The sequence below is a fragment of the Epinephelus lanceolatus genome, chromosome 12 (genome assembly GCF_041903045.1).
Source record: "Epinephelus lanceolatus isolate andai-2023 chromosome 12, ASM4190304v1, whole genome shotgun sequence".
Taxonomy (NCBI): Eukaryota; Metazoa; Chordata; class Actinopteri; order Perciformes; family Serranidae; genus Epinephelus; species Epinephelus lanceolatus.
The window spans coordinates 23,876,935-23,892,062 of record NC_135745.1 but is presented as its reverse complement, the minus strand read 5'-3'; the positions used below and the strand labels follow the sequence as shown (position 1 = coordinate 23,892,062).

General features: G+C 41.4%; 1 protein-coding gene across 1 annotated transcript in view; it reads right to left on the bottom strand.

Moving 5' to 3' along the window:
• Window positions 1–13,141, bottom strand: part of gpr158b (G protein-coupled receptor 158b) — a 139,801-nt gene extending 126,660 nt beyond the window's left edge. The window contains exon 1 of the mRNA XM_033649587.2: window positions 11,321–13,141. Within this exon, the coding sequence (XP_033505478.2) occupies window positions 11,321–12,177 (857 nt within the window). The 5' untranslated portion in view covers window positions 12,178–13,141. The remainder of the gene's footprint in view (window positions 1–11,320) is intronic.
• Window positions 13,142–15,128: the final 1,987 nt, after the last annotated feature.

Sequence of the window (15,128 nt, the reverse complement as noted above, 5' to 3'; positions counted from 1 at the left end):
ATTAGCTTGCACTGTTAGCTCCGGTAAGGGAAAGCATGAGGGAAAGCGGCTGACCGGAAGTCATGCACAAAAAACGGAAGTTGATCACTATTTACTTCCGTGTTTGAAAATAAGGTGGATAATGTTCCCCTCTAGCTTGGCTCTCTGCTGACATCACTACTGTTGCTGACAAAGTCAAAGACAAACTCAAAGTCCATTTACTAAGTTTTTTCTGGAGCTTTCAACTGTAAGACATGGTCTTCCTCATCAGAGGCTGACTCTGTTGACATGTGAGCTCAGTAGCTGTTAGGATTTCATAGTATTTTTAGGACCTTTCTCTGGTGTTAGCTTTAAGTTAGGCATGAATGCTAAAAAACGAAAAAGCAAGTAAGTGGACCTTGAGTTTGAAATATGTCAAACTACTATTTTCAAGCTCAAATATAAGCCAACATGGGCTTAAAGTCCTTAAAGTGTGTGGATGAAATCATAACAGCTGTGCTCACATGTCAATGGATCAATGCTCATGACAATTGAGCAAACTCCAACCACTGATGAAGACCATGGGGTATGACTGAGAGCCCTGAAAAGAATGTGAAAAAAAAAGGGTTCTGGCGATATGTACAATGTCCATCATCAAAACAGCCATCAACAAAAATAAAGTTTTATAACAGGGCTGTGTATTGGAATATTAGGAAACAACTGACATTGCCCAATTTCCTTTTTCTTTTCTGCAAATACTGAAAATACAGGAATCTTCATCTGATGACTAACATAGCTCTTTTGGAAATAATAAAGCCTTCTAGATATAGTAGGGTGATTTTTTTTTTGGCAGATCACGGAGATATGTAGGTGCAGGGAACCTGTTGTGTCAGTGTATGTTGTTTATTCATTATTTTATTTTCTTCTGTGTTTATGAATAATGTGGTCTTCAATATACTTTTACAATCTTGTCATCTTTTGTTATATGTACAATAAACTCGATGTGTCACAGTGTAGGTTGCTGTACACAATAAAAAGCATGATTGAAAAGTGTGAAAGTGTTTTTCCTCTTAAGACTTTTTTCTAAGTGTGAACTATCCTCTGTATTGATCTTGGAATGTGAAATTAGGTTGTTTAATACACTGACTGGTTGACTCACCGTGACACCAATTTATTTATATAATACTCTTCAACAAAATGATATCATGATATCATGATATCATCATATCATTATGATACTCCAGTCACAATACAGTATTATTTATAGTATTATTTAAATGTTTTGCATTATGCCAAATATTGCACTAACATATACTGCGATTCATTCCCTTTTATCAACTGCAAACTATGTCATCAAAGTAAAACTGTCAACATTTGTTTTTCTGATAAGATTAAGTCTGTTCATCTTACGTCAATCTTCCATTTTAATTGCAGCAAAAACAAATTGACTAAAAATGCAATTGATTTTATTGTTCAAGCAGTCTACCAATAGCTGAATATGTATTCACAATATTAATAATTTACATGTTTAAAAATCGATACCTGGTGCCTGTGTATCGATATTATATTGCCTCAGGATACTGTGCTGTATTGATTTTTCCCCCATCACCAATAGTCCTATTAATGATACATGTTGCTTACCCTGAAAATAGGGATGCGTTGTGTTGCTCCCTCCTGTTCCTCTCCTTCATCGGGCAGACTTCTTTTGCAGCTTAATGTTAGTGTTAACTTTTCCCTTACCAGCCTCTTGGCTTAAAATCCTTTTTGGAAGACCCATAGTTTCTTTAGGCTAACTCCATTAGCTTTAGCTTGGCTCTAGCTAGCAAGTGAAGTTGCTTTTATAGTCCGGTAACTCGGCGAAGAATGTTGGGAGACGACGCAATAACGTTGTTTTACTTATTTTGTGAAGCGAACAGAAAACGCGTCCATTTTTACAGTTTTTACACAGAAACCTGAACTTAGTTAGACACTTTAAGACATAAGACACTTTAAGCTAGCTACTGTTGTACCGTTACCTTCAGAGAGGCACGCGCTTCACTGTGTCTGCTGCAGCATGCGCGAGGATCGCTACGTATGGTGCTAACAGGAGGGCGACACTATCCGACGGGGGAACACCTGTCAATACAGCACCGGCCGGTTACAGTACTTTTCTGCACTTGTCTCACTTCCTGTAGCACACAGATACATCACATAAGTAACCTGTCTTAAAGGGGAAGGCTTGGCCAGTGACATTAGTCAGGAAAATTCTTTTTTTAACACTAAAAAAAGTTATAGCATGATGTGTTTGAGTTAGGTTAATTTGCGTATGTGACATCGCACATCCTGTGATGTGATTATTGCGCATGCGCACATCGTCAATTTGATGCAGAAATGGTGAATCGTGTAGTCCTATTTAATTAATGTGGAGTATTATGCAATATTCAGTGTTGGGGATTAAACTCTACCAGCCACCATTCTCTTATCACACTTTTGTGTATCACTAACTTTAGTGTTATGTTTGTCTGTACAAAAAATAAAAAAATAAACAACTAATACACATTGTTATCATAAAAAGTATCAGTTTAACATTTCATTTAACACTTATCAATTTTTAATTATATCTCTCACAGAGACACACAGTCACACTTCAAATGCACAAAAACAAAATGCAGACACCCAAGCAAAAACTATGATATCGACCACTCTCTTTATACTAGTATGTCGCCACATTTTCCTCAAAATACTCCATCACATAAGACAAATGCACCCATGCTATATATCTGCTAACGCTACTCAACTTTGTGAATCTTCTTCTTCATCTTCTTTTACGACAGTTGGTTGGATGGTTTGCGGTCCACCAGTAGCAAGAAGACGAAGAAGAAAAACCTCACTTGGACTGGTTGAGAAGATGCAGTGAGGACACACCACACTAAAGTACTTTGGTAGCCTCATGATTGAGTTGACTTTTTCATGAATCAGTTCAATTGTTGGTTAAATTTGCGGGTAGTTTAATAAAATCCACCTGCCACTGGCCAGATTCACCCGCATTTGGCAGGTGGCGGGTGCTAATTTCCAACTTGGGCAATATCACAAATGGGATGTGATGCACAAGTTAAAGGAGCTGTATGTGACATTCAGAGCAGATCTACAGTTGGGTTTTCATCCACATGTAGCACAAATTTTAGTTGAATTTTTAGAAAATCAGCAAAAGAAAATGTGATTTTATGTGCTTTTCCACTCATTATTTTTATGTGAATACTAAGAGCTCTGCTAATTCTCCAGTCAGGTGCCATTATACCACTGCAGAAGAAGAGCGCCGGTCAAACCTCAAATCAAGACAAACAATGGATGTGTAATAAAGGGGAGCATATACTGGACAATGGGAATAGAAAGTTTACAAAAACGAATAACTTATAAACAGCTTTTTGCTGTCGGAAGGTCTTGGAGTTCTGTTAACCATTTTAAGCCACCAGCTATTTTATCAACACCAACTTTTCCACCTCCTCTAAGTGTAAAAACTGTTTTTAAATGTACTGAGATTTTTCTTTTTTTTTCTGTTTCCACTCAGGTTTTTCAAACACAGGTTGTCTGCACACGGCTCTCAACATGGAGGTAGCAGAGCCGCTAATGGTGCTAACAGTTCGAACAGCAACAGTGCTGACAGAGCTAAAAGTATTTAATTGGGGAGAACCAGAGAGTGAGAGCTTTGCTTCCACAACGACACCGTAAGTTGGGGTAGTGTTATCAGTGGTACCTGGTGTATTCTCATGCTCTGTCTCCCCCTGCCATTCATTCCTTGGACACATGTTCACTCACTATCTCTAGGTATCATTGTTTGGGTAGGTCCATTGAGTCATTAGCTGATCCACAATCAACCAATAGCCAGTCAGCCTATCATCTTACTGCTCCTCATTTTAAATATGGTTCGTTCTCTGCCGTAGTTCTGTCTTGCTGCAGTCATGTGCGCCCCCCACCTCCCCATCACCACCTAGTCTCTACAGATTCATCAGCCTTATCCGCGTCAACAGCCTCAGAGTCATCAGCCGCCACCACCAGTGTCTGGACTGCATGAGAGGATGTATCCTGCTGCCACTCAGATGTCCCTCAATCAGAAAATATCTCCCTCTGGTGTCCAAGCACCAAAGACTTCTGTTAAATCATTATCAGCACAAATCATCTGTTAATCTGCATACTCATTTTCTGTATTAAATATTATCTTTACTTCATTCTTCTGTCTCTCCTGATTGAAATATGCAGACAACAAAGAGAGAAGTTTAGCATGATTCTCTGCTCAGGAGGCCATATATTGTCAAGCAGCAAATAGCTGTTTGCTGCTATATTAATGCTCTGAATGTCAGATAGAGCCTTTAAAGTATCTGACTTTTCTCTTTCCGTCACAAATCACAGTTACTTGTAAAATGTCACAATCATTTTAACACTCACTCAAAAGGCCTCTCAGCTGAGCTCGAATAGTCAGTTGATTAATTATGAATTCATCCTCTGAATTAATTCAATGAAACTTAACATTAACAGACACTCAGGGCAGCTGGCACAAGCAGATCTTCCATTTCTCTCGACTAAACATCCTCATCACTGCATGTTGATGGTTGTAATATCTCAGACCACAGTCTCAGATGGACAACAAGACGTTTCTGCAGACAAACGGAGCATCACAGCCAGAAATGTGTGAGCTGTTACAGTAAATTGAAACTACATATCTCGCTCGGCAAGCTAAAAATGAATGATGATTCTGATCAGACTCTGATCAGACTGCTCTGGTAACTCCAGAGCAGCTCCCGGCCACATCACGAGCTCCATAACCCGAGAGTGACTGTCCCTGTAGCGGGTAGTGATGCAGCACTTTGCTCAGGGACACGTCAGCGGGGTGGATGGCTGCCAACCTGAGGCCCAAATCACCAGCACGACACACTGCTGCGTGTAAACCACAGAGCTACATGTCTATTTCTTCCACATAAAATGTCACCCACATTCATTTGTCCTATTTGTCATCTAGCTGCAGTTAAAGTAGACTTTACTGAACATGTTCTTGGCAGTGTAAGATGTGTGTTGGGTGTTTGTGGTCTAATTTTGGCTTTTTAAGTTTTGGGTTTTCCTGAACATGCACTTAATGAGTTATGATAGTACAGGACGTCTTCGTGTGTGTGTGTGTATGTGTGTGATAAATATCCACTTGATGGCTCTAAGGAATGAGCACACCTGAAATTCAGGTGCTGTTTGGGATCTTTCATTGTTTATTCATGATTAAATTGATCTTTTCGGAGCCTTGAAATATGAGATCCTTGGGTGATTTTATGCGCTGCTGTGCCCACACACACACACATATACACACACACATACACACAGAGAAATGCCAGCTTTTATAGATCCCTTCACCAACCATCACACAGTGTAAAGCTTGCAGTGTTCATTAGATGGGAGGCTGCAGCAGTAGAGATGCACAGCTGTGCTTTGACAGCCGAGCATATTAAATGAGAAAGGTCTACCTGTGTCTGTGAAGCCTCTTTTACACCATCTGTTACTCGCATCAAGGCTGCAGATCATCAGGATTCATATTTACATTCAGTCTCATAGATGATTACTGTCAATCAAATGAAGGAAACTTTGTTCTAGCTGACTGCTAATGATAAGTACACTGTCTATTTGTTGCCTGAAAAAGTGGTGCGGCTAGGCAATAGTTTGCCGTGCTGTAAAAGGCAACTATGCAGTCTGAAGTAATCGTTAGCAAATGTAATCATAATCATAATAAACTTAATTATTCATACTGGTTCTGGTGTTACAGTCAAGTCTGAACCCACTGTAACATCACCCATTGATTTGCTGACTACTGTTTTGAAGCCTTGAGTTTGGCACATATACTGTATAAATAATGGATGTAGCTTCTGTCACGTCACTCATTGGTTTGTGGACCGTTTTAAAGCCTTGAGTTCGCCATTTTGGCCACTGCCATCTTAGTTTTTTGTAGCCAAAATGGACTATATTTGGACGAGAGGCTGTTGCTGCGGAGGAGCAAGGGGTGGATCTGACTCACAGACAGCTGCGACTGGTAGCAACACCTCGCAGACAGCCTGTCGATCAAGCTGAAAAAAAAACCAAAAACCACTGCCTGTACAGTTGTTATGAATGTTTGAATTAGCCATAGAGACCAAAACCATTTTTGTATCAGGCTGTAAACATGTTTATTGTAGCTGTAAAGTTGGGCATTTCAACATGGCCGTCTATGGGGATTTACTCTGTTTTAGACCCAGCCTCAAGTGGTCATTTGATGAACTGCAGTTTTTGGCAACCCCTGTTGGCTTAATTTCTCAGCCTTAGAAGTTGCTTAGAAGTTGGTTTGGCATTTTAGCCGGTGCCATCTTGGTATTTTGGAGCCAGCAGTGACCATATTTGGGCAAGAGCCTGGCGCTGTGGAGGAGCAAGGAGTGTATCTGATTGAGAAGCCAAGGACACTATCGTCAGAAAGCCTGTCACTCCAAGCAGCCCCATCATTAAATATAAGTAAGTTTAAGCCTTAATAAAATGTCGACAGGTGAGTTATCTAAAAATTCACCCCCTGTACAGTTGTCATGAAGGGGAAAATTAGCGATGGAGACCAACGTATTTTTTGTACCAGGTTGTAAACATTTTAATTTCGGCTGGTAAGTCATAGTCTCGCCACCAGACAATCAGAGATCTCCGCCTTCTGATAGTCTGGGGACACTCCTTTCTAAAGTGTGTTTAACACACCGGCGAAAACGGCCGGCAACAAAGCAACACCTCTTGCATTTTTGAAAAGGACACGCCTTCTCGGAAACGTGCGCTCCTCCTTTTCTCGTCTGCAAGGAAACAAACACACGGAGAGCTTGAAAATGGATGCCGAGAGATTTAACTCCGTTTTATCAAACGTGTGCTCATCCGTGAAGAAAATATTTTTTCCAGCAGATGTCTTAGTTACAACGTTATTGAGCTAACTGGAGTAGTTTCATGTCGTTCAATCATTGTGTTTATAGACTTTACAGACAAGTTCTGCTGGTTTTCTACCCGGAAGTATTTGTAAACAACAAGGCGATTCCCTCTATAGTCCGGCCGGACGGATGAGTCATGGCCTTGTAAAAGATTATGTTTGTTTCTTTTAGTTGGCGAGAATGTGTCGCTGCAAACGCGACAAACATCCGCTAACTTTGACGGCATTTTCTGCGAGCGCGGCTGAGCCATTTTGTACCACTACACGTATTTCTAGTGGGACTATGTTTACAAGCACAAGAGTTCAGCGAGCCACCGAAGGACCGCCCTGCAGATTTACTATTGGTTCTGCAATGTAGGGAGTTTTTTTTAAACTCTGAAATTGTATCCGCCCATCTAAACACAAAATCAGGGAGAAAGTCATCAGTCTTTAGTTAAGCAAAGCGTCTAAAGACTGACTTGTGAGTCTAGGTAAGTCATGCATTTTAACACGGGGGTCTGTGGGGGTTTACTCTGTTCTGGAGCCAGCCTCAAGTGGACATGTGATGAATTGCAGTTTTTGGCACTTCCTGTTGGCTTAATTTCTTAGTCTTGGATATTGCCGCTTAGTTTGGCATTTTGGTTGGCACCATCTTGGTTTTTTACAGCCAGCAGTGACCAAGAGTGGCGAGAGGGTGGAGCTGGGTGGGAGCGAGGGGTTCAAACTGACTCAGAGCTCAAAGACCATTGCACGCCTCTTACAAAGTTAGCTTCCATAATTTGAGGTGAACGTTAGAGACAAGTATTAGAATTATATTAGTAACATTAGCTAGTTGCATACATATACAGTACAGGCCAAAAGTTTGGACACACCTTCTCATTCAATGCGTTTTCTTTATTGTCATGACTATTTACATTGTAGATTCTCACTGAAGGCATCAAAACTATGAATGAACACATGTGGAGTTATGTACTTAACAAAAAAGGTGAAATAACTGAAAACATGTTTTATATTCTAGTTTCTTCAAAATAGCCACCCTTTGCTCTGATTACTACTTTGCACACTCTTGGCATTCTCTCGATACTGTACAAACTTTGTAAATATTGCACATAAGAGGAGTAACCTTGTCATGTTTTTTAGCTGAAGTTTACGTTTAATGTACTATGTGTAGCATTAATGTTAAACTGTGTGTAACATTAACCACTTATAGAAAAACATATTTAGGACCCGAGCACCACACAGTGCGAGAACCCTGTTAAAACTTAAGGAACTATTATTTCCCAAAAATTAATCACATTTTTGAAGGGCTTATGGTATGCAAAAACTCAAGAAACTTTGCACACACCAAATTTCCACAAGTTGCCACCAAACAGGAAGTGGTGTGTAACTCCAGCATACATAGTCCCATCTGCCACAAACTTTACATGAACAAATCTTCATGCCAATAATTATAGTCACAGCACCCCCAACTGGCAACAGGAAATTACATGTTTTATACTTTCATTTACTTCTCCAAGCAGGTTGACCAGATCCACCTCAGATTAAATACTTTGTGATGAAAATTGTGAGTCTTTGTCAAACAGCGTTGCCATGGCATGGCGGCCATTTTGCTTGTTTTGTCATGAAACAGGAAGTTGTTGTAACTTGAGCATACATTGTCCAATCTGCCTAAAATTTGTCATGCATGATAGAAGTCTCGGCGTCATCACATCTACTTGCTAAATTTAGGTTATAGTTATAGCGCCACCTACTAGCAACAGGAAATTACATGTTTTATACTTTGACATGCTCCTCCCACAGGAGTGACCAGATCCTCCTCAAATTTGGTCAGCATTGTCACAAGACGCTGAGACCCCCACTATTGTGATTTTAAATTGAAAGATGTTGCTATGGCGACGCCGTATTCGCCATGAAACAGGAGGCTGTCGTGACTTCTGTGTACCTTGTCCAATGTGCCCAGAATTTCACTTGTTTTATAAGCCTCCAGGCCTGAAGGCATCAACATGCAAATAAGGTGTCATGATGACTGCGCTACCTACTGGCAACAGGAAGTAGGTGTTGTCTGACAATTATCCTTTGATTTACATGACTTTTACATGGTGGGGTCTACCACTGATTTACAGCATCATGACATATAATTAGTGTGTTCTACAGCGCCACATAGTGGACACAGGAAGTGGTTCAAAATGTGAAATAGATCATTCCAGCACCCACAATTGATGAGAGATATACCATCTGTCTCTGACTTTCACAGAAATTAACAGCCACGTCAGCCGAGATCCTGCCAGTACCCCCGATGTGGGGGAAGGTGCGAGGGCTTGTTCATCGCTGTTTGCAGCTTTAATCTAACACTGTGTTTTTTAATTGGTCATGCAAATCTAAGGTTACATTACCTACCTAAGTGAGTGTTAACCTAGATCTCTGTGTGGTTTGTGTAAATGGTGTTGCCTGTTGCCGTACACCAGCAGAAGCTATTGTTTGACTGCTGTGAGCACAAACAATGTCAAACACTGTGCTGTCTTCCTGATTCATTTCTTTTAAATGTATTGTAACTAGAATGTAATAGTGTTGTGTAGGCTATATCACTGAAATTGTTATAGTGTTTGTAAAATGTTAGTAACGTCATTAAAAAGGTCTTGAAACAGTGAAGGAAAAAAAGGTGCCCTCTTCCTGTGCAGCCCTCAATCATATGCTGGCTCCCTAAAATAGCACTCAGTCTTCAAAACCTTGAGGACCCCTGGTCTGAGGGGTGACCATCTAATCGTCTGGGCCAAAAATATATTGCAGATATGTTTGCTGATTTCAAGCCAGGTAGGTCTCTCAGATCTGCAGGGACTGGTCAGTTAGTGGTGCCCGGAGTTCAGGCCATATGTGCTGAAATGGCTTTTAGCCATTTTGCTGTAGCTATTTTTAAAACTAAGCTTGAAGGGACACTTTGCTAATTTTCAATCAGCTTTGTATCATAACAGTGTGGGTATTATGTGTAAATGAACGGTGGTAAACTTCCCTCCATCTTACCAGCATCCAGATCTCCCTGCTCATCTCTCAGCTCAACCAGATTTTCACTTGCTTGAACTACAGATTATACTTATGCATTGTCATATGCCTGCCACATCGAAATAATTAATTATGAAAGCGGATCAAGAGAGTGCTCTCCCTCTCAATCTCAGACCAAACTCTAAAACTAGACAAGACTAAGCAAATATAAACCAAGATCATGTTATTGTACTGCCTGTATTACATCTTGGGGTGGCAGTAGCTCAGTCCATATGGACTTGAGTTGGGAACCAGAGGCTCACCGGCTCAAGTCTACGTCCAGATCAAGTATGAAGCGTGGACTGGAAGCTGTTGTGCATGTGTGTGTATTTCAGACCTGTGTGTATATGACAACAGAGTGAAAAATTGAATTTTGCTATGGGGATCAATAAAGTATGTCTTCTTCTTCTTCTTCTTCTTCTTGTAAAATGTCTTCAGAAATATATTTTAGTGCACTGTTTGGCTGTAATAAAAGACTTTGTGTACAGGAACTGGGTGCCACACAGCTTCCTGTATTGTAAAAACAAAGGCTGAAAATCATGAGATCAAACAGCTTAACTGTAAATAGAGATGTTTATTACCTGCTGGCCGCCATATTTGTTTCTTGTAGAAAACTGTGCACATGGCAGAATTTTTTTCTTGTAGGCTTTCTTTGAGAAAACCCTTTCTGACAGAAATCGATTCATTTTAACCCAAACCATATATTTTTTCCAACCTTAACCAAGAGATCCCTTTCTGTTAGAAAGCCCTCAAGGGAAATTTCTCCCAACTGCGAAAACCATCCAAGCTCTTGTTACATCAGTCACCAGCAGGAGTGTTTATTGGTCCGGTGCAGCGCAGTGCATTCTAGTAGATGTAGGTTTTCTACCCTTGTGAGCAAAAGCAAATCCCACAGCCCCTTTTTCTCTGCTTTCTCTGGTCATGTAGCACCAGTGTCAAAGATTTGTGCATCTTTCTCCTGCATAGACAGCCCAGTTTTATTTAAGTCAATCATTCCAGCAGTGAAATTCTTTTTTAAGACTTTTCTATTTTCCATAGCTTTTTATTTATCAGTTTTATGGTACTTTATTTGGTCATTAATCCTGAATGTGCTTTCATTTATTTTATTCATTATTCTATTTTCTTTCTTATCCTTTGCCAGTAAAGCACTTTGAATAACCTTGGTGTATCATAGGGAGCTTTATACTTAAACTTGCTTTGCTTGAGATTTTTCTTTCAAAAAAGAATTTCTAAAATTTTCAATGTTAAATAAGTGATATGGTCCTGCCATCTGTAATATGCCTACCTTAATATATGCGATATCAAATAGAAACATTTGAATGTACTTTTGAGTACAAAAAGAGTTCTGTCACAAAACTTATAAAACATAAACTATATGTTTTTACTCTCCCTCTCTCTTCCTCTCACCTGAACTCTGGCGCAGAGTTGCTCTTCAGTCCATAGAAGCCAGCAGACAAGGTGAGCAGCCAATATGGCACAAACGCCCCGTGTTCACACTCCAGGTACGGTGCTGACCACTTGATCTGGTTCTTGTCCAGAAGGTAGCTTCCACTCCCGGTGCCTAACGCCTCCGGGACTCTTCTGTGCGTGTGCGGTCTCCTCCCGTCCCTGAACTCATTGTACCAGTCGGACTCCGGGCTCCTGCTCCTCAGGTGACGGTGCGCGGAGTCGGAGAGGTCCTGCAGCACCACCTCCTTCTCGGTTCTGGTCGCCTGGAGGAAAACGTGGGGGCCCGGCGTCGGCGCGTCCGCGTGGAAGGTCACCACCGCCCTGTGGATTTTAGGGTCCCCCTCGAGGATGCTCTGGACCAGCGCGTGGTACCAGTGGATGTCCCTCCGCGGGGTTTGCTCCCGGGACCTGTTGGCCTGCAGGATCATGTTCAGGAAGTTTGTGGCATGCGCTACAGTGTCCAGGATGCTGTGCAGGGAGTAGTGAGAGGCGACGTGGAGGCCGCCTCGCAGGCTGCTCAGCTCGTACCTCCGGGAGCAGTTGACCTGCCTCAGCGCTGAGGAGTCCCCGGTGTGCAGGAAAGCGGTCACCACCCTCGGCAGGTCCTCTTCAATTTTGTGCGCCACCACGGCGCGCTCGGTGTATGGTACCGGGTAGTAGGTCGGGTGGTGGGGCGGCTCCCTGTGGATGTTTTGGGTGCTGAACACCGGTGGGTGCTTCTCTTCTCGGTCATTATCCGACCACTCCACATACCCGTAGTTTGATCCCAACACGAGTCCTGTTTGCAGGAGCAGCGGGACGACCAGGAGAGCCATATCGTTCCTCTTTAAAGGCACAGAGAAGAAAGCACTTGGCAAAGTGTGGCGAGCATAACCAAAGCACCGGAGACTGTCCTGGATCTCATGCTGGAAACGACACAGGCTTCCCACTTCTCATCCTGTGCATCTTCACAACACTTTCTCCCTCTCTTCTTCTGCGTTTTCACAGCACCACAATCTGACCCACGCAGCCTCCAGCCTCCTAACTCACACAGAAACAACAGTGACTCCTCATCAGTCCGCAGTCCATTCACATGTAGCGACGTTATGACCGAGCGCCTCGCCGCCTCCTTCTTACTCCTTCCCGGAGAGATCCATGTGAGAGGAGTAGGATGACGAGGAACGGAGCAAATTGTTCTTGAAGTTCCGTCCCTCCCAATAAAACCCTAATAGGCCACCTAAAGTGTCGCCCACCGGTGTGTGTGGTTGTTTCTTACTGCCAGTCTGCTGGAGGTGGGCGGAGCGTGGGGAAGACGGGAGCTGTCCGGTGCTGAAAGTAGCGCCCGTAGGAAGGAAAGCGAGGATGGTGGTGGTGGTGTTGATGATGAAGAGCTGTCAGTGAGGAGGACGAAGGAGCAGTCTGTCGATTACATTAAAGCTGAAAGTAGAATAGTGTGATAACTGTGCTATAAAAAGGTGGAATTTATTTTTTATTTGTACAGTGTGGCCAAAAGTATGTGGACATCTAAATATTGCACTTATATTTGATTGAGGGTGTCATATGTTTGTGCAGACTGCAAAGCCTCTTGAAGCAAATGTGAGATTTGTGATATCAGGTTGGGCTTTGTAGTTAAAAGGGACTCGACTTGACAGTAAAGTAAACTTTGGGCACCAAATTCAGACTGCACTGCATTATCTTTACATATATAGGCTACCACATAAATACCACAGTGATACACACCTCCCAATTTGAAATGCAACTACACAAGATCTTTTTAAAAAAAAAATCACAGATAAAAAAAATATACAAAATAAGTCAGGGAATAGATGTACAAAGACAAAGGAGGATTAAGCAGCAATGGTTGAAATGTAAATAGACATTAGTGCCACTACACTACAGTAACAGAGGACTGAACCATTTCAAAAATTTGTGTTGGGATCTTTATGGTTGATTCATATGGAAGCGTATTGCATTCACTTGACAAATAAAAAAGCCCTGTTTTTCTGAGTAATTTTTTCTGTTTTTCGGAGTAAATTATTTATTTTTCTGTTTTTCGTGGTAATTTTTTTCCTGTTTTTCGTGGGAGCTTCTCGCGAGATTTTGAAGTATCTTGTCTCCTCGTTCAGGAAAAAAATTACCACGAAAAACAGAAAAAAAAATTACACCGAAAAACAGAAAAATAAAAAATTACTCAGAAAAACAGAAAAAATTACCCAATAAAACAGATTTTTTTTAATTTGTCAAGTGAATGCAATACACTTCCGTAGATTCATTTGTGTTTTGAAACTTATGTAACTAAAACTATAAACAAGTATGTAGAAAATACAAATGGAAGCGTATGGAGGCCCCAAGAAGAAGTGTATGAAGGCCCCAAGAGGCAAGTCTAAAAAAGTTTTATAAGGTGATTTATTATTTATTTATTGTGTCAAAATAATTTTTAAAAAATCTGTTTCAGTTTTGATAAGTAAAAATTTTTTTTACCAGAATCATTTTCTTACAGTAAGTTTTTTTTCATCTGTAAGACAGGTGTAAAAGGTTTTGGAGGGTGTTTTTTTTTAATTTTTTAAGCAAGTTAAGAAACATTAATGTCACTATATCTAATGGCAGATTAGTGGAGATTAAAATAAATTTTGAGCCACTTATATTTTTCCACCTGAAAAGAGGTGACCAAAAAAGCTATAAACCAGTGACGGACTCAGGATGTTTGAAGGGCAGGGGCGAAAGGAAAAAAGGGCACCTGCTGCATGACATGGGGACAGGAGGGCAGCCAAAAGGGCACATCCGTTCGTTTTCATCATTCAAAAGGGAAGCTGATAGGGCACATCCTCTCATTTTCGCCACTCAAGAGGGCACTGTAGCGCGGCGTTTCCAACCGAGGCAGCACACTTGAAATAGTGTGAAATACCTCCACACAGCAGATTCTCACCTTCGCTCCATGACGTATGACGTAGCTCGTGTCGCAATAGATTTAAAGGGAAAGGATTGCCTCAGGTATCGGTTGCATTTTCCAATACCAGATCCATCTATTTTGATGATATCGGGGCAGATATTCAATCCAGATATCGGATCAATGCATCCCTACTAATGGCAGATTAGTACAAATTAACATCCATCCATCCCTCTATCCATTCCCTCTATCCCTCTAGCTGGGCCCGGGTCGCGGGGCAGCATACATTTAAGCCAAAAACAATAAAGACATGACAGTGATGTTACATAACCTGCTAACACACTACATACTATACTTGTGTTCACAGTGCATGGAGAAATTACAACTCACCTGGAAGAAAACACGAATGCCTTTAGTCATACTGAGAACATGAGGTAGTGGTGCCCTTCAGCTTCATGTGGCTGAAAATGAGGGCTCCCATAGAAGTAGAAATCAAACATTCTCTGCCTTCCTCTCTGTAAACCTCTCACACCTTCCATAGGATGCACATTACAGACCTACACTGAAGCCCATGTTGCTGCGTCTGCTCATGACAATCTCAGACCCTTCTGCTGAGACAGTCATTAAGTCAGCAATGCAGAGGATAAATTGTATTGTTGTCTCGTCCTTCACGAAAGGCGATCAAATGGAGAGGCTTGTGTAAACACAGCAGTGGATGATACTGTAAATGCTGCAGTGTTCAGGCAGCCAGAAACCAAAGTATATTCACCTTCATCTTAGTTGCTGCAGATATGACAGAATGTGGAGGAGTTACATATACAGTAAAGGCGTTCATGATCAGAAACCTAGCTGTTAGTGTTGATGGCTTTTTTCATGTATATATCAAAACCTTGTGACAAT